The following is a 19,359-nucleotide window of genomic DNA, read 5'->3' as shown; positions in this document are numbered from 1 at the left end:
GCAAGTACTAGGATGAAATGGATTTCGCAAAGGGCCCTATTTTAACTCCTTAATATTTGATAGAGACAAAATTCTTTGCGGTTGCAGTAAGTTTGGAAGGGCCCTACCTCTTGCATCCAGGGGTCACTACTTCCATACGGAGCTAGAGCTGATCTATTGTGGTTTGGTACGGGTAGGTGTGAGCTACGAAAGTTGTTATTCTAACGTGCTGTGCCTCTGCTCGCTTCCCCGCCCTTAGACTGCATCTGTACGCTTCAAAATAGGAGGAGGAAGAGGGCAGAGAAAGAACAAAGGCTCGTCATACAAATGGAAGGAAACCAGGGAAACTCAGGAGGAAGCGGACAGTGCAAAATACAAAAAGATCCAGCTGCGCTGAACGCGTGGGGATGCCTTCGGCTGGGCATTCAGAGAGGCAGAGCTCAGGCCCTGCATTGTGGAGCTAAACTTTCCTTTGGGTCGGTAACCTATTGAGACACCTAACAATGTCCATTATGTACAGCAGCGTGTTTATGCCCGGTGCTGGAGCTTGCTACCTCTATTCACGTACAATAACACAATGTCCTCCTTGCGGAGGGGCCAGGCCCGGCTCTGTTTTGCTGTGCGGATGCTTGGTGCCTGCTCGGAGCAAGCACCTCGGTTGTGCTGTTACATCTTCCTCCTTGGTGGCAAGATGCCCAAGGAGAGCATCTGCTGATGAAAACGCTATTTGTTCTTGGTTCACTGATAGCAAATGTCTCTTTATTTCCCCTCCGTCCTTCGAAGGAAAAAAAAATGTAGCAGCAAGAGGTGGGTCGCTGCCTTCCCGGAGTTGTAGCGATTAAATCGGTCCCCTGAGGCAGCCTGGAGAGGTGAGGCCAGGAGTGTGCTGGGGCTTGGTGGCAGCAAAGATGGGGCACCCTGTGGACATGCTGCAGCCGTGCCCTTGCTGCAGAAGAGGTGGGGCTGTCAGCCCACGAGAGAGATCGGCTTGGGTTTGCTCTGCAGCTGCAAAGAAGGCAGCTGGCCCAGGTTCAGCGTACAAGGGAATCCCCCGAGAGGCTCCGTGCGCTCCCTGTGGGGCTCGGGGCGGCAGCTGCACGAGTGCCTGAGCTTGCTCCGTGCTGGAGGTACCCACTGCGGCCGTGGGCAGCCCGAGGTTTTATCCTTGCTGCTTAGAAGCAGCTCCCAGCCCCAAAACACAGCACGAGTTGTCGGATCACGTGGCTGCGCCCTGATGAATTTAAGAGGCAAAGTGCAGCTTTTGGGTTAGCAGGCATCGCGTAAGGTCGGGCTCGGCCTCAGCCCGCAGCTTTCCGCAGGAGGACGTCACTCCCGGCCGAGGGAGGTGCTCTTCCTTTCATCCAGCCCACAGCGGAGCAGCTGTGAGCGGTGATTGAAAGCGCTCGAGCTCGAAATAATGCTTTGCTTCTCTTCGCTTCGCTGTGAGAGTAATTTGGTCGTCGGAGCAAGTCTGAGCAGGCATCCTGGTGCTTAAAGGGAGAAAAGCATTTTGGCAACTTGCTTCTTCGGGCGCACGCCCTTGTTTAACCAGCACTTGTTCAGCCAGAGCCCCGTAGCAGCTTTTAAGACATTTCTTTAGGAAAATAAAAATGAATTCTGTGTATGCAGGGAAACATCTGTCATCCTTCTGAGCAGAAAACGCAGCGAGCGCCGTCCCCGAGCACGTGGGAGAGCCCCGGGTTCTCACTGCAGCTCTGCCAGTTCCTCACGGAGAACGGAGCTGGCTGCAGAAGGTGAGAGCAGTGGTTTAGCACCGCATCCAGAAAGTCAAGGGCTGCCTCTCTGAAGGCTCTTTGAAGCCATGGACGTGTGTGCAGCGCATGACACACAAGGAGGGGTTTCATTTGTGGTTGCACTCCAGAGGCTGCGCTGCTCTGCCGGTTGGGCCCTTTTAATTGCCCTGAGTTTAGCACCCAGAAAGCTGGGCTGCACCGACGCTGTCCTTGCAGTAAGAAGTGAGGAATGGAGCACTTAAATGGGAAAAAAAAAAAAAAAAGTAGAAGCTACAACGCAGCTAGATTATGTCGCTCTTGTCACTGCTTTTAATATTCCTCGCCAGGCACAGCGATCAAACTGGGTCGTTTTTCAGTGAAGTAACCCTCAGTCCTCGGCAGCTTCTGTCTGAGTACATGAAAGGGAGGAGGGAGCCCACAGCTGCTAAAAGCAGATCTCAATTACTTAGATTTCACTAGGTGTTTAAAGATTAGGTCCGGGCGTGGAGGATGAAATGGATTTTTCTTTATCTTTTAATAAGAAACTTGCATTTGCAGATAGGAGAAAGACCAAAGGCTGAAGCCTCTAACACGCTCCTCTCTTCCCTGCCGCTTCCTCCGAGCGGGGTGGGGTAGGGAATGCGTGGAGATCCTACAGGGAATAAAACCACGTCCCTCCTGGGCTCGTGCTCACCACAGCCCTGCCCCAGTTCCCAAAATTGATGGGTAAGGATTTGTCGTGCCGGAGTTCTCATGACGTAGCCTTGCTCGCTATGTAGGAGACCGAGCGACGTACGTGGGAATTAAATATATGGGGCTCTGCGCACTGCAAATGCGAACAACAAAGGGCAGGATGATCTCTTCTCTCTGCCTGCTTCGTGCCTGTAATGCGAGAGGCTTTGAAAGATCCCCGTAGCCATTTGCTTTTGCTCTCTCCACTGAGTACCAAATGCTTTTGGGAAGGGACACCGTTACCCTTGCAGTGCTCCAGCCCTTCGATGAAAAAATAAACGCCCCTGAGATCTCCAGGAGATTATGGGGCATAGCAGGGATGACCAGCTTACCTCTGTCCTAAACAGGAGAAAAAAAAAAAAAAGGCAGGGGAAAATAGTTGGGAGACGTTTCTCCAGCTGTCTCTGTTTAAAAATGTGGGACGGGGGGAAAGGCGTGGGTCCCAGCATAAAGCAGAGCCAGCAGCTTTTGTGTCCCCTCTGGAGGAGCAGAGATGTTCTCCTCGCAGTAGCTCTGTGCTCACAGAAATGACCAGCGAGAAGATTGCATCTGCCTGGGCAGGGTGTGAGAGGTTTCCACCCAGGCTTCTCGAGAGCAGCCTGAAATGTTTAACGCCCTCCTGCCAGCCCAGCCGCTTGTCCTTATGCAGGTCGAAACAAGCCGGGGAGTTGCTTCGAGGGGATTTGGTGGTTGTGTGGCGTAACAGACCTCGCCGATGGCTTGGGATGCCCGCCCCGTGGGAGCTGAAGGACGGGACGTAGGCAGCTCTGGCTGCCCCGGGGGGAGCTGGGCGAGCGGCCCCGACGTGCTCCGTGCCACCGCCTGGCCCGGTGCTGCTGGGCCAGCCTGGGGTTGTGGCGTGGCTCCAGGCACGGTGAGGGCGAAGGTCCAGGAGTTGAAAGTGCCTTTTGTTACGGGTCTGATGTTCCCCTTGGATCGTGCCCTGCCTGTGTTTGCAGCTTGGCTGAGAAAGCCTGGCCGTGCTGGGGAAGTGCCGGTAACTCCGCTGTGCACCTAAGCAGGGATTTTATTTTCTCTGCTGTGCCTTCGTCCCTTTGCTGTTTTAGCTCGTCCAGTTGTTACAGATGGCAAGGAGCACGAGGTGACGAAGTCCTGGCAGAAGGTGTAGCTGGGAGCTGGTGCACATCAGCTGCCTTCAGCTCGCCTCCCGGCTGCTGCTCCATCTCCCCAGTCCCAGCGAGGTGCCCTTCCTCTTCAAAACGACTCCTGGGATGGAAAAGTGCTCGTTGCGGTGGTTTAACCCTGGGAGCTAATGCCTTTAGGTCACCTTCCCCAGTACAAACCAGGGACCACCTCCGACTGCGGTCCCTATGCTCGTGTATTCGTGCTCCGGCCATCCTTTGCTCCTCCTGAGTTTCAGAAGGGGAGCGCCTGGCGCTTCCCACATCTCACTCAACCAAAAGTGCAAGGTCAGGAAGCCAGCAGGGAAATTCTGCCTCAACCTCGTAAAGCAGAGGAGCCAGGTGAAATAAACACTTGCCTTCTGAAGTGGTTACCGGGGATTGTACCGACGCAGGCTTCCCCCTCTGCCCTGTCCTCCGAGGAGCTGAACGCAGCAGGGTCTGCTCGGGTAAGCGCCCACCTGGGAGATGCTCCTGGAGGGTTTTGCTACAAGGGAGAAGAAAACCGAAGGGGATTTTTGTTCGTAGTGTAAGAATCCCGCTTCTAAGCTGTGCCTTCAGGCATGTAGTTAAATGGCGAGGGCTGTCAGTTTTTCTTCCAGCAGAGTTTACTCTTCGAGTCGCCGTGTTTAAGTGAGGGAGTGTTCTGAAAAGGGGCTGTCTCGGGTGGCAGCGTCACTCTGCAGCCTTTTGCCGCTGAGAATTGGTCTTGCTTAGCTTAGCTGCTGAGAAAGGGCATTGGGACAGTTGTGCTGTTCAGATATTCTTGCTTAGCTGCTGTTACTTCTGTCCAGAGTCAGTGTGGCAATGATAATAGAGGAGAAAGTACACTTTGGTTTGTTCTTGCACTTTGTCACCAGGCTTGCTATCGAGCTTTGGGCATCTCTGTATTCCCCTTGCTCTGTAGGCAGCAGAGTAAATCAGGGTCCCCAGGGTGGGTTTCAGCGCACAGAGCCGTTTGTGGTAACCCACAAGCTTGGAGGAACCCAAATTTGACTTGCAGACCCGTTCATATTGCCTCTGCCCTGCTGATGCATGAACCAGAGGAGCGTTTTCCTGGAATCCTGAGATTTCTACCTTGTCACCGTGCCACTATTGACAGCATCCACAGCACGCTCGTGCTGCTCCTCAGGACTGCACAGTGAGCTTGTTCTGTTCCAGAGGCACAACGTGGGCATTCAGAGCCCGTGGGCTGTGTTAAGCCTTCGGTCTGTCTGCTGAAACGCCGAGGAGAGGGGCTGGGTGCCGAGCACCGGTGGCACCAACCTTTCCATCCGACCCTCTGGGCTGGGTCGAGTCTCTCTGCAAATCCCCAGGGTCGTCCTTGGTGGGTTGTGGGAGGGGGCGATGCTCGCTTTGAATGAGCTGCCAGTCTGAAAATACTTGGTGGGTTTCTCCCAACCTTCAAGTCCTGGGCCAGGTAAGGACCTCAGCCTTCGAGTACAGAAACGAAAGTTTCTGCTCCCGTGGCTGGAAGGAAGGGGCTGCCGCTCTTGCTGGCTTAACCCAAGGCTCAGAAACCAGGAGGCACGTTAATACTGTTTCTGTTTGTCGTATTTTTTTTTTTTGCAATGTCTAGCTTTTAAACTACCCTCAGCTGGAGGGGTGCGGAGGCTGACTCACGACTTGTGAGCCCTGGAGCTGGCAGCCGCAGAGAAGTGCCCATGTGCTCCTGGTTACGCCGCTGTTCCTGCGCCTGCGGAATCGGGGCGTGTGCTCGGTTCGCAGCGCTGCTGGCTGCAAGCGTGCGGCTGATGTAGGTGGCCTGCCCCGGTCTGAAACGCGGCTGGTGCCAATACATCAACACGATGCAAATCTGCCTCTCGTTAGCTGTTTCCTTCTCGCTTGCAGTCCTACGGGGCTCGGGTATTCAAATCCCCGAGGGCAGAGGCTGTTGGGGGGCTGGAATTTGCCCTGTTTTCATTTCATGTTCAGAAACAATGCTTTGCGGGGAGACAGTTGGGTTTTTTCTTTTGGCTCCTGAGTCCGTCCAGTCCCTTCCTACTCTAAAGAAATCTTGTTATTATCGAGAATCTCTCTGTCCTCGTTCTTACACGAGATTGGGGTGAAACTCGTGGCCAACTCTTACACGTGTCCCGGCCTTCCCAGTTAAGGATGGGCTGTGGGAGCGATGTGCTGCCTTGATTCAAGAGTCAAAGCAGAGGAAAGATGATGGTACTGCTTTTTTTTTTTTGTCTGCAGTGATTTTTAGCTCAGAAGAGCACATCCCTGCTAATTGACCATTAAACGAGATTGTTCGCTGAGGTGCGCTGGCTCGCCGTTTGGATCCTGTAAGGAGTAGCGCTCCGATCAGCTGCACGCAGGGCATGAAACGCAATCTGCCTAATGACCGCCGGGCTCCCACCCTCTGCTATTAAGGAGCCGACGTTTTGGGTTGAGGAACAAGCCTTTGGGCTGGGGGGCTGAGCATTTTGGGGTGAGAAACAAACCTTTGGGGTGGAGGGGGTTGAGCATTTTGGGTGAAGAAACAAACCTTTGGGGTTGGGGGGGGCTGAGCGGCGGTGCTTTTTTTTCTGAACTGGTAATGTTGCAGACAACAAAGGCTGCTCTTTCAGCTCGAAGGCAGACTTGAAAGCAGCACAGTCTGGAGCTACGTCTTGGTGCCGGAGGTTTCCAGGACTGCGCGCGTGTTTCCGCACGTCCCGACCACCGCTCAGGCACCTACCTGGCCGCGCATCCTTTGTCCCACTTGCTGCGCCTACAAGTAATGGGTGTTTGTGTTTACCGAGCCTGGAAAAATCTGAGCCCCGAGGGATTCCGCCTTCCTTTTGTGTTATGAAACCGCTCAAGCCAAGAGCCAGCTGAAGAAGCGCTCGTTGCTTGCAGAGATGCCATTTCCAGGCTCCACGAGGGTTTTGCAGCCGCCGTGCTCCGTGCTGGTGAGGAAGGAAGGCTGCTCCTGCTGCCTGCGAGATAGCAGCAGCTTCGCTTCGGAGTCGGAAAGGGCTGGACGGAAGGAGGGGCTAGCTGTGAGCAGAGGCAGGCTGCTTCCTTCCCTCTTCAAATCCTGCTCTGGTTTGCTCGTTGCGGCCAGCCCCAGCACCCCCCTGGCCTGGGAGGTCAGGGCACCCTGCCCGGGGCGTGGGGAGGGCTCAGGTTGCTTGGCTGCTTCTCCCCCACCCCAGTCGGTTGTTATACATCATCCTAAGGCCTTGATACCACGCGGCGGGGTGGAAATGGGAAGGAGGACGAGGCTGCTGCTTGCTCTGCTGCTTTGGAGCCGGTGCAGTTGGTGTTTTATTGCTGCTGTTAAACCTGGATGAGGGCAGGGAGGAGGGAATGTGGCTAATGCACAACACCTGTCTCCGACAAATGCCCGAGCCACCAGAGACCCAGCAGCAATTTTGTAAATCACGAGCAGGTTCTCAGCCTTCCCAGAAAGAAATGAGCGCTTTTAAATGCTAGCCATCGAGTGGCCTAAATTACTGATCCAGCAGATTAATCTATAAATGGAGGTAGGTTTAGGAAAGCCGTTGGAGAGCAGCGTTTAGTGCAAGGTGACTAGTTCAGTGCTCTCTGCCTCCGGTTGTTCTGACCTGACAACGCAGCCGCTCGCGTGCGCTACGGTGAAATATATCATTTAATTGAGGTCTGGCTGAGCCTTTCTCCAGGAGAGAGGGCTGCTGCATGCAGCAACACGCAAACGAGTGGGAGACGGGGTGACGAGAGGTGCCTACAGCCCCAGAACCCAGCCTGCCCCTCCTGCCCCTCGCTTCCTTTCCTGCTCCAGACGCACGTAAGCAGAGGCTGGTTGTGTGGCTCGTGGTGGGACCTGGAGCAGCGGGTTTCTGTCGAAGCCTGGAGTGGAAGTAGGGCTGGTGTGTGCTGAGAGGGGTCGAGCCGCCACCTCTGGCGGAGGTGACATTACAGGATGTCTGCTTGCGGGCTTCGGTGGCCTTTTATTCGGGAGGGGAGAGGCGGGAGGTGGTTTCCTTTGCAGCAGCGAGGGTAAAAGAGGCTTTTAACACAGCTCAAATCCTGCAGCTGCTGACTAAGTTAAAAAAAGAAGCGCTGGCACTCTGTCCTCCTGGGGCAGAGCCTTTTCCAGCTCTTTTCCATGACCCGGGGATGTGAGCCATCCCTTCTGGTCTTTTTTTTTTTTTTCCTTTGTGCCACTTTCTCAGAGGAGAGCAGTGTGAGAGTTTCTTCCCTTGGCAAGGCTCTCACCCTGCTCAGGCTTCTGTGTGCTCAGAGATGGGTCAGGCTGGGAGTGGAAGGAGAAGGGTCCCAGAAGTGTAGCAGCAACGTCCTGGAGGAGGTTGTTGAGGTTTTGTTTGGTGCTGACTCCTCAAACCTCTAATTACAGACCCTGGAGAGAAGGAGAAATTCAAAAGCAGAGATGCAAGGAGGTCCAACTTTGTGTATGACTTAGGCTTTTCACTAGCAGCATGGGTGCCCCAAAGGCTTTCACCAGGGCCCCATCCAGGAGCATCACCAAGGAACCGTGCCAGGGAAGCGGTCTGAAGCGAAGGGGCGGATCAACTTTCACCAGGAGGTCTGATTTGTGATTAAAAACAAAACAACAACAAAATAAAAAACAAAACAGCTAGAGGGTGATGCTCAGGGGATTGCCCAACAGATTGGGTCGAGGGGATTTCTCTGGCCTGGAACAGGTCACAAATGGCTGGAAATTGGGCTGAAAAAGGGACAGAAGAGTGTTGAATTGGCATGGCAACGTGCAAAGGGCATCAGCCATGGTGATAACCCCAAAACCCACGGCCCTTCTCAGTTGAGAACAGGATGCATCACCTTGCACGGAGGAATCGGTGCTACTGGGGGCCGAGCGCTGCGTTCCGGAGCTCTGAGCTGGCCACCTGCGAGGTTCAGAGGTGACGTTATATCCTCAGCGTGCAGATTAAACATTTCACAGGCTGTCCCGTGCCCCTCGGAGCCCTGGGGGTCACTGAATTTCAGCCGGGCCATGCACTGGTGGCAGCAGGCACTGGGGTCGCGGCGGTTCCCCGAGCGCAGGCGGTGGAGCTGCAGGCTGCGTCTTCCAAAGAGGCATCCGCAATGGAAAGACTTAAATTTGGGAGCCACCACATCCTTTGGGAAGCCGTTCCCATGGTTAATGCGTTTACCACAGAACAGTTACAGCTCCCCGAAGGAGCTCGAGGCCTCCCCTGGCAGCGTGCCTGCCTCGCTCAGTGCTGCGGTGCCGCGCGCTGCCCCCTGAGACAAAAGCCGGGCTGCGAAGGGACTGAGTGACCTGCTCAGGGTCAGCTGCGAGAGCTGGGGACCCGAACGAAGCTGCTGACTCCGGCCATGGGAAGCATTAGTCCCTCCATTCAGCAGTGGCTGCCGGCTGTCTCCTCGGCAGATGATGCACGCGGGGAGCGCTGCCTTGCCCTCAGCAGCTGGTAGGTCACGCAGGATTTGAGGAAAGGCTCTGGCACCGTCCCAGGCAGAGGCTGTGGGACACTCACCAGTGAATTCCAGAGATGCTGTGTCACCAAAACCCTGTCCCTGAGCGGGGGCTGTGGTCCCCACGTCCCACCAGCGCTCTGGTTCCCGAGCAGCTTTCCGTAGGTGGATGGTGGCTGCAAAACCCACAGCTCCGTTCGGGAGCATCCCGACTGCTCTGGGGGGGCAAAGAGGGGAGTTTGTCCCCCGTGGGCCTCCACCAGGAAGGTGACAACTGAGATTGTGGCTGGGAGAGCTCGGCTGGCCGCAGGCTCTGCCTCTTGGGGCTGGAAACCTAAATCTATTTCCAGGGGAGAGGAACGGCAGCGCCTCCAAGCAGCGGCTGCCAACGCTGGAAGGCGCTCAGAGGTAGCAGGCATTCAAAACACTTCAGTGTTTTTCCTGGGGGAAAAAAAACCACACGAGATAATCTTACTTTGTCCATTTCTGTGCCTTTTGGGCTCTCTGCTTTGCCTTCGGGTTTGTCACTGGGCTGTTTCTGCAGCCTTAGAGGGTTGTATTTGAAGAGCAAAGCGCGCCCTTTCATCAGCTAGCTCTTTATTGCTTGCTTTCTCGTGGGGTTGGACGTGAGGCCTTGTGTGCAAACATCTTTAAAGGTCGTAGGGTGTTTCCCTCCAGTCCTTGCCCCCTGAAATACCTTCTTTGATCTGGATCCTCTCACCCTGCGCCGGAGCAGCTCTGCGGAGGGGCAGGTAACCGACTGAAGCCCCGGCGAAGCCGCCCTTACCGAAAGCAATTAAACGTGATCCAGCCCTAATTCTTGTTTTACGGCTGCTCGTAGCAGTGCCCAAATGTTTATTGTCCCCCGTAGCCCCACACGCTGCCAGGACGGGCTTTCCAGTGGAAGGTAATAGATGATATTCGTGCTATTTATTTCCTTGCATGACACGGCAAAGCAACTGCTGCGCCGGGCGGCTTGCGCTGGTTACTCATTACAGCGATGGGGCTGTGCCAGAAAGCCCTGCCGTTTGCTCACCCCCCCTTGAATATCCTGGGAACTTTCCCCTGCCCCGAGCTTCGCAAACATTTGCCGGTGGAAGGCGGCGTGTTTGTTTTAATCAGGGACTTTTCTTAAAGCTGTTGGATTAATCGCTGAGGGCGGAGGGGGACCCTCCCCGCTCCTCTCCTGGCTTTCTCGCTTCATTTTGATCAAAGCCTGGCGTCGATCCCCTGCGCTGGGAAGCTGAGGGGGCTGAGCAGGGAACCCAGGGGCTCCTGCCTCGCGGGGGGGGCTCGGGGCTGTTTTCTCAGACTGGTTGGGATGCTGGAGCTGCCTCGCACCCTAAAGAGCGACCTGGGAGTCGCCCCAGCTGCTCTGCCGTCCCCACTCATTCATTGGAAATCCCGTTAGTGCTGGAACAATTCCATTAGCAGCACTTCTCGGGCACAGGTTTTTTTTTTTTTTTCTTTAACTCCGCCGATTAAAGCGGAGTCCCCGCAGCAGGATGGGGGGCTCCTCGAACGGAGACAGAGACATTCCCCGCGTAGCTCAGGGCTGCTCAGCGCCGAAATCCCAAACAAAAGCTCTGCTGTCAGACAAAGGAGAAGGGAGCGAGCCTCCGAAGGCAGGCAGAATTCCTCCTCGGTTTGCCAGCAATTTCTTTCTAACTGTGCTTTTTTTTAAGGGCCGGTCACCAATTCAAAGCCGCGTCATTTCGCAGACGAAGATGTCAACGTTTTTAAGGTCTCACGGTGAAATAATTTCAGTGCCGCCGGTTGCAGCAGCTCTGACTGTTCTCAAACAAATGCCTTTTAAGATAAAAAAACGGCCTGTGCTTGGTCCCAGCCCAGAGCTGTGGTCGTGGCTGTTCTAATTTGAAACGTCTCAGCTGAACCCAGTGAGGTCAGAGGGAGCTGCAAGCGTCTGAAAGGCAAGTCGCACTTATTTCGGTGCCGAGCCACGGGCACAGCACGGGGTTTAGCTCCAAAATGTCCCCACGTGTGCCCCGAGCTGCAGCCTGCCGGGGGTGATGTGCTGGGTTCTGAAGTTCTTTACAGAACTTCACAGAACTTCAGGAACGGACCCAAACCTTCAGAACTAACCTGAAATATCTCCGGAGAGCACGCATAACAGCGTTCGATAAAAGGAAGAGGTGCAGGCAGTGCTTTGCAGGCTCAGGTTAGTCCACGTGAGAACAGTTTGGGATTTGTGATGCCTGTATGTTTTTCTCACGTGAAGGATTTTAATGATTATTTTCCCTGTTCTCTCCCCCCTCAGCTATCACAAGCCTACCCTAAGCCCAGCTTCACCAGGTTTTTGTACACCATCATAAACAGGAATCCTTGAAGCACGGGGAGAGCTCGCCTGGGGGCTGGTCGGCGTGCAGAAGGTGCATCCCCGTAACACCAGGCGCGGTCGGGTGCGTGCTGCTGAGTCTGCAGAATCTCTGCCAGCCCAGGAGCTGACCCCATCAGTGTTCCCAAGTGGCAAGTGCGTCGGGGGAGCCCGCTGGTGGAACAGCCTCCGTCTGTGCTGTGCTGGAGGGGAGCCAGCCCCGGCTCCACAATGCCACCCTGATGGGGCGGGTGTGAGGCTCCGCCGGCACAGAGGGGCCTTGTGCCGCCCCTGCCTCGGCCCCGACGCTGCCCTGCGGTGACAGCCCCTGTGCTGCCCTGCTCCCCCAGCCCAGCCCTCCTTTGTTGACAGCGAGCCCGTCTCCAGGCCCGAGGAAAATACGGGGCTTCCTCTGGCTCCTGGAGGCAGCAGCGCCTTCACAAAGGCTCCGGGCCCCAGCAGGAAGCCCTGGTCCCTTCCCTAACGAGGTTTTCCTGCCGATAAGGGGACCGGCAGGTCGGGGGCCCTGGCTGAGCCAGCGAGCTCCCCAGGGGCTGCGTGGGGCTCGGACGTGGCCCCCTGAGCCTGCCAGATGGGACTCCAGCCCCTGCCTGCCCCTCCGGGGTGCTGGTGGGGTGCTGCCCACTCACGGGAAGGCCAGGTGGGCACAGCACCCCCTCTGTCCCTGCCCTCGGTGTACGGGGAGACCCAGCTCTGCCTTTGTGCTGGGAACATCTGCGTTCGTGTGTATTTTCCCCGGGGTCCTCCCCCGCTTTGGGGAGCGGACCGGAGAACGAGGTGGTGGCACTGCATCTGTGCCATCTTGTCGTGGAGCGAAGCAGGGCTTGGTCTGTTTTTTCCAGCCATGTAATTAGGAAAGGCTTATCCAGCACAGCTCCTGACGGGGAGACGAGCACGAGGCATTGTATACCAGGGAATATCCTAGAAAAGCCACGCGCTGGGGTCTCCCAGCACCCCGCTGCGTGATGCTCTGCAAGGCCCTTCAGTCGCAAGCTTTTTCCCCGTGCAGGAAGCGATGCCACGTGGGGACAAAAAAGAAACCTAGCTGAGCTTTGCCTGGGAGCTTGCTCTGTCCTCAGGGTGATGCACAACCAGCTGGCTCGCGACCCCGCATGGGAACGGGGCCTTGCGCAGCATTGTGGTTACACAGGGTGAGGAATGGGAAGAGCTGGGTGGTTTTAGGGTCTGGAGAGGAAGAAGACCTGTGTCACCTCCCTGGGGGATGCCCCTGGAAGCTGGCACCAGGCGTCCTGCTGCAGCCTGCCCCCTCCAGCCGGAGCTTTGGGAGCTAACGCCACGTGCTGCCCTTCGGGCCGTGCGCCCGCCTTCCTCCTGCCAGCGTTCCCAGTCCTGCATCGGGGCAGGCGGCCGGGAGCGGGGCACGGGGCTGGCAGAGGGGCTCCCGGCCCGGCTCCTGCAGGCGTTCCCCATGGCACAGCTAGGAAATGGCTGGGGGACCCGATGGGAGGATGGCAGGATAGGCGATCCGTGGTGCAGCGGGCAGGAATCTTCCCCGTGTTGAGATGAAGGTATTCACTGGCCGCAGCGCTGCCCAGCTGTGGTTAGTTTGTATGAGAACCATTTCCTGCCGCTAAGGAAACTATGCAGCTGCACGGCAGCTCGTGGCAGGGGCAGATAGGAGTATGTACAAACCCTTTTGTGCTCCTCTCCCCGCGGAGGGGCAGTTTCTCACCTGCGTCCCCACGTCAGCGCGGTTGGGGTGACCCCGTGTTTGCGCAGCGCTCGCCGGTTCTGGGCTGGGGAGAGCGAGCAAGCGCTCGGCCAGGTGGTGACAGCCTGGAGCACTTACAACGCAGGTGAGCAACTGCTCGCCGGGAGATCTGGGCTTGCCCTTGGTGAGGGCAGCGTGGTGCGAAGGCCAGGGGCTCGGGAGAGCCAGGGCTCGATGATGGCCACGGTGCTTTCAGGGCTGCCTGGCCCAAGGTGCCACCGTTGGGCACTCGCTGGCATCCTGCCACGATGGGAGGGAGGCAGCAGGGACACGGTTCGTGTTACAGCTTGGGTTTGTGATGGGTTCTTCTGCTGGGAGCCTTACAAAGCCCTTCGGCCGTGCTGATCCCCGGGCCCTGGTAGGGCTTCGTGCAGGATGCTGGGAAGCTGACCTGAGAGCCACTGCCTCCTGCTTCTCTGCTCATGCCGGATCACGAAGCACCCTTCTCCTGGCGATGGTCTTGTCATTGAACAGCCTGCAGGGCCTCGTGGAGCATCACCAGGTGTTTGAGATGTGTGCTGGCGGTGACAGAGGGCCAGGCAAAAAATTGTCTCTGCTCCGGGAGGTGCAAAAGCCTGCGAGGAGGGCAGAGAAGGTGATCCACCTGCTCTGTGGTATCACCTCCTCCCCCACGTAGCTGCAGGGGGGTGCAGGATGCCCCATGGAATCAGCATCATCCGAACAAGTGGGCTTCTCACCTGCAGCATCACCAGATCCTCACGGACAGAAGAGGCTATTAGCCACACTGCCTAACGAGCTGGGGGGGCCGTGCTTCGTTATGGGGGGAAAAACAAACATCTCGCTCACAAACGTGGTTCGTGTGCATCAGTGACTGTGGTCTCAGGTGTTGGCTCACGCTGTCTCCCAAAAATGCTACTTGGCAAGAAGAAGGGTGTTGGCTGAGCATCAGCCACATCCTATTTTGTGCTCGCTGTTTGCTTCGTATGTATTGGGTCCTTCTTAAAAGTACTGAGAGCAGGCAGAAGCACTCCTACTAGAGAGGTTGTTATCCACGAGGAGGATCTGAGGAGCAGCAGCACGGGGTTGGCAATCTGTGTACACCCGAGGAGCCAGCAGAAACAGCAGCAGAGGGCTTGTGAGCCCAAAAAGGGGGGGCAGGAGCTGGGGACGCTGCGGGCTCCTTGGCCAACGTGGGGGCAGGTGGCCTTTGGGCACCCGTTGTTCGCTGGGGTGGGGATGTGAAGTGTCACCGCGCATCCTGCCACCTGACCCTGCTGTCTTCGCCGCCTTCTGGCCGTCAGCCTGGGCTTGTTTGGCCAACTGGTGCTTGGCCAACTGCTGTCTGGTCTCCGGGGCTTTTGCACAAAGACGGGAGGTCCTTCCCAGGTGTTAGTCCTCAACAGCTCTGCGCCGGTGCTGTGCGGGGATGTCCAAGAGGCGCTGTGTTGAAGGCTGCTGGTCCATGGAGCGGGCTGCTGGGGACAGCGGTGGAGTCCCCATCCCCGGAGGCACTCAGCGGACACGTGGATGTGGCACTGGGGGACGTGGCTTAGGACAGGGTGCTGAAGGTCTTCCCTCCGATTCTACGAAACGCGCGGGCCCACCGGAGGACCGGCACGGACCGGCGCAAAGCTCTGCCTTCGGCTCGCGGCCATCCTCCGCGCAAATCGGAGCAGGAAACGACGGCTGGGCAGCAGCCGAGCAGACACAGATCCGAGTGAATCAGCCCCGGCGTGACTCACCGTGTCACAGGGCTGTGAAAAAGGCACACGTCACAGGAGGCCGGGTAGGAGCTGCGTGCTTCGCGAGGCACGCGGAGCATTCCTTCTGCTGCCGGCACCGCCGCAGCTGGAGCCCCGTCCCAGTTTGGACGCCGCGTTTCGAGGAGGATGTGGGCCAAAAGGAGGGAGTGCGGGGAGAGCAGCGAGCACGGTCAGCGGGCTGGAAGCCGCGAGGAATGAGAAAAGCTTGAAAGAGCTGGGGTTGTTTAGTCTAGGAAAGGGCAGGCTGAGCGGGGGGGCGGAACGCTTTCAAAGACATAAAAGGCTGCTGCAAAAAGTGAGGGAATGATCCGTTCTGGGTAGCTACTAGAAAGATAACAAGAAAGCTTACATAAGTGAGAGGCTGATGAAGTCCTGAAAGCTCCAGCGCGTGTGGGATTGGCTTCAGGAGCCTTTCCGAGCACCCATGTTGGGGTGGCCAGGAGAGGAACCCATCTCCCTTTGGCAGCAGGGCTCCTCGTAGCCCTATTTTCCTGCTGCTTGGGGATTATTTTAGAAAACTTGTGATTAATTCTGTCGCTTTGGAGGCAGGCACACGTTTCCAGCCGCCGCTGACCTTCCCGTTACAAGACAGTGATTCGCAGAGGTCGGGGTCAGGCTGCAGGCTCGCGCTGAGATGGGAAGAAGCCTCCTTTTTGAGGACGGGAGTAAAGGCGGTGTTCACCTGCGGTGGGACAGCAAGGGGGCCCTTTGCTCGCTGCTTGTCCCTTCGTACAACCGTGCTGGGCACAGTCATTGTCCTGAAGACACACGATGGGCACAGGGAATCCCCCTGCCAAGGTGGAGCTCACAGACAAGTGTGCTGGCTCGGGGGCCGATGGGGGCCGTGCTTCTTAATTGCGGAAAGTCAGAGCATGGCTCTGTGTCCTAAATAGGCCGTTGTCCTGGTTCTCATCCCTGGGATCCATTATGTCTTAGCAAATTACTTTCTCTCTTTTAAATGCCTTGGTGATTAAAGATGCCACAGCAGATACCCTTAATGAGTACAAAAAAGGGTAATAACTCCTCTTGTTGGCACTGAATGCAATTAATCAGGCCCCTTTCCTTGCTTTTTAAACAGATGAGGCATTTAAGGCCAAGCAAGTTTTTAATTGGACTTTAATGTCTCTCATTTACTTCGTTTTGGCACAGGCCTAGGAATTCCCACCCCCAGGTCGGCTGTCGGGTTTGTTCAGGGCGATGAAAGGCTCGGCGCGGAGCGAGGAGCCAGCAGCAGACCCGAACACGTCCCCAGGCCGTGCCGGGAGGAGCAGAGCCAGGTCACACAGCCCGGCACGGGGCTGACACCCCCCACCAGCAGGATCTGGGGAGCAGTGCCCGGCGCGAGGACGCAGCACAGGCTGCCCTTTTTCAGCAGGTTGCCTTGCCTCGCGGGGGCCGCTGGTTGCAATGTGCTTTGGGGGCTCATAATGGAGGTACATATTCATAAGCCAGGCTGTGCAGCTTCAGATATAGGGTGAGTTGTGTCTTTTGAGGGATATTCCCGAGCTCTTCAGCCAAGAGGAGGCCTTGAGCAGCGTTACCAATGGATGTGTGTGTAGACGTTGTTCGTTTATGCCAGGGATTCCCACGGGAGCCAAGATCTGTGATGAGTGACCTTCCTCCAGCCTGGAGGCACTGCCTCTGCTTCCATGGCCGTGAGCCACCTTCCCTCGGGTTCCCGTCGCTCGTGGCTATCCTGCGCGGTGCTTTGGGGAAGGCAGCAGCCTGCAGCGTGGCCCGGTCCGTATCCCACACAGGGCAGCGTGCTGCAGCCCGGCCTGCCCGCTTAGCCTCGGTCCCAGCTCGGCTCTTCCCCGCTGACAGCCCGAGGAGCGGTGGAAAAGGCATCGGCCTCGGCGTGTGGGAGCTTGCCTCAGAGCCTGCGTGTCGCCCTGTGCCTCAAACACCCCGCAGAAACCCTGACAGGGCTTCCAGGTGCGTGCCGTGGCTTTTGTAGGGTCTGTAGCGCAGCCGCCGAGCGGCAGGAAGGCTCCCACCAGGGAGGCATCCAGGGACAACAGCCCCCGGTTCCTCATCCTCGCCTCCAGTGATCTGCGAGTGGGATCAGGTCGCGCTTCTCTGGCTCTGTCTCAGGACGTCTTTAAGCCCACAGTAAAACCCAAGGCTACTCAGCAGCTCCCGCATCACGCCCTGGCTGCCGTGCACGCTGTGGCGTCTCTTGTGCTTCCTTTGAGGTCCTCAGCAAGGCTGAGGTCCCCTCCGACCTCAACCATTCCCCGTTCTGTGCTCAACACCACACTAATTACCAGCCTGAATCACTGAACCCGACTGGAACCAGTCCGAGGTATCGGAGCCCGACAGAAATTTCTCCTCCGTCCTTGGGATTTTCTTCAAACATCCCCTGTGTCTGCCCACTCCTGGCCCCAAGCGGCACGGTGAGCCGCTCAGCACAAACACCGCCTTCCAGGCAGCAGGGAACGCCACGGGGCACGCTTCTTGCCCAACATTTTGTTTGGTTTTGCCTTCTTGTTTGTCATATCTCCTCTCCTCCCCCTCCCCCACAACCTGCACGCTCATCTGGTGGTAGGTTGGGCGGTTGTGCAAGGCTCGCCTGCAGCCCTGGGGAGCCAGAAGTGGGAACCGAACCTCTCCATCTGTCTCTCGTGCACGGGACCAGGGGTGCCCTGCAGCATTTTTCTCCCCCCTGCGACCTGCAGATAAGGACCCTCAGAGCCGTCGTGTCCTGCAACATAAGGGAGGGTTGAAGAGTGAGCGAGGATGAAGATCTTGTTGCGCGATCGCGGTGTGGACATCTCGATGAGGTGGATAAAGGTGAACAGAAGATGGGCCTGCCTGCTGTGACCCTGCTGGCATGTTGCCCTAGGGCTGGAAGAAATAAGAGGGCCAGGCCCTGGGACGCTTCTGCTCCTCTGTCCTGCAGATGTGGAGCTTGCCCAGATGCCCTTAATTCAGGGACTCATCCCCTAGATATACCTGCATTGGGAAGCTGCAACCCCAGGTGACTACAGCCAGCTGTTCTCATACCACGAATCTCCTGGCTGAGCCTTACAAAGATGTCACTTTCTTTGATTTCATTCCATACAAACCCTGGAATTATTTTTCTTTGGAGGCTCACAAATTACGGAAGCACAAACCACGCTGATGACCCGACCAGGACAGCTCTAGACATGATCCCGAGGCCGGCTGGCCTGGGGAGCGCTGACGGCGAGCAGGCTGCCGCTCACCTGGCCGCCCTCCTGGGGCCCCCTCCCCACATTCCCCCGGCTCCCTGGAACGAGAATCATTTCCTCCCCGGCTTTTTGCAGAGGCAAGGGCCTCGCAGACGTGGAGTTATCTCTGGAATGTGTGCAAACAAGGAGTTCCGCGGGATGTTGTTTGCCCCCCTCTCCCGGGCTGGTTTGGGAAGGGGTTAAGGCGAGTTTGTTTTGCTGGTTCCTAGCTTTGAGAATTGTCTTCCCCAGGCAGCGACCCGCTGACCCCAAGTCCCTCTGTGTGCCTTTCCCAGCAGAAAGCTGAGATTCGGGGGCCCCGGCACGCGGGAGTGGGATTTGGGGCCTCTAAGAAGAAGGAGGTGAAAGGCAAAGGTGGTCCTGGGTGGGCTTTGAGGTCCTTCCAACCCGAGCCGTTCTGTGAATGAGCAGGGGGACAAACCCCTAGAAATGATACAGGGGCTGGAACAAAATGCATCGCAGCGAGGGGCATGAAGAGCCCCGTCTGTTTGTCTAAAGAAAAGTTGAAGAAAATGCAGGTGTGCGTTCCCTGCGGCGTGTGAGCGCGGTGCTGGTGGGAGCTGCCTGGGCACCGAGGGACTTTGGGGTTTAGGATAGGTGCGGCGACCAGAAGCTAAAGCTGGATGAAATGACGCTCAGAACGTACCAAGGAAACGGTTAATTCCTCGACGTGCTGTCAGCGCCGGTGACGCACTGAGGCTGGATCCCGGCCAGCAAACGGCGCTTCGACCCGAGGACAAAGAGCTGGGCTCAGCACCGAGGTGCTCGGTGCGATGGCTTCGCCTGGTGTGTGCGAGGGGTCAAACGGGATGATTTAATGATCTCCCTTGGCCTGAAAGCTCTCTGTTCTCTTAAGGAGATAAATGAAAAAGCCCTTTCACCAAAAAGCCGGCACTCGAGGCGTGCGTGTAATGAACTCCGCCGCTTCCAGGGGAGCGGGCGGGATCCGCAGGAAGCGTGACCTTGCCGCCTGGAGGCTGCCTGGAGCTGGTGGCCATCTGCTCGGTGGCCGTGGCTCGCCTCCGTCAAGGCCACCTCTCCCCCGTGACGTTTCTCAGCTCCGCCATTAATTGTTGTGTCCCCGCGCTTAAGTAACGTTCACCTCCTTGTCTCCCTCAGGGTGAAGAGGCCGAGCGGCATGAGCAGCCTCCTGGGGAAGATCGGCTCCAAAAAGCAGAAGATGAGCACGCTGGAGAAGTCTAAGCTGGACTGGGAGAACTTCAAGGAGGAGGAAGGCATCGTGGAGGAGCTGGCGATCCATAACCGAGGGAAGGACGGGTAAGAGGGGCTTTAATCCCTATGGGTGCAGGAACCCCATCGCATGCTGCGGAGTCTAGGAAACCCACGGGATTTCTTAGGAATTC

At 57.0% G+C, this 19,359-nt stretch overlaps 1 protein-coding gene across 5 annotated transcripts in view; it reads left to right on the top strand.

Moving 5' to 3' along the window:
• CFDP1 (craniofacial development protein 1) overlaps nt 1-19,359 on the top strand; it is a 54,432-nt gene that overhangs the window by 31,267 nt on the left and 3,806 nt on the right. For 2 of the 5 annotated variants that reach the window (XM_080552710.1, XM_080552711.1), the window contains exon 6: nt 19,115-19,273. The exons of 1 other annotated variant lie outside the window; for it this stretch is intronic. In XM_080552710.1, the coding sequence (XP_080408836.1) occupies nt 19,115-19,273 (159 nt within the window). Of the gene's footprint in view, nt 1-10,751; nt 14,953-19,114; nt 19,274-19,359 lie in introns of those variants that run through there. 2 more of the 5 variants (XM_080552713.1, XM_080552712.1) reach the window with 2 other exon arrangements.

This window comes from Anser brachyrhynchus (genome assembly GCF_964034855.1).
Source record: "Anser brachyrhynchus genome assembly, chromosome: 12".
NCBI classification, from domain to species: Eukaryota; Metazoa; Chordata; class Aves; order Anseriformes; family Anatidae; genus Anser; species Anser brachyrhynchus.
This window is presented reverse-complemented; position numbering and strand designations above follow the sequence as displayed.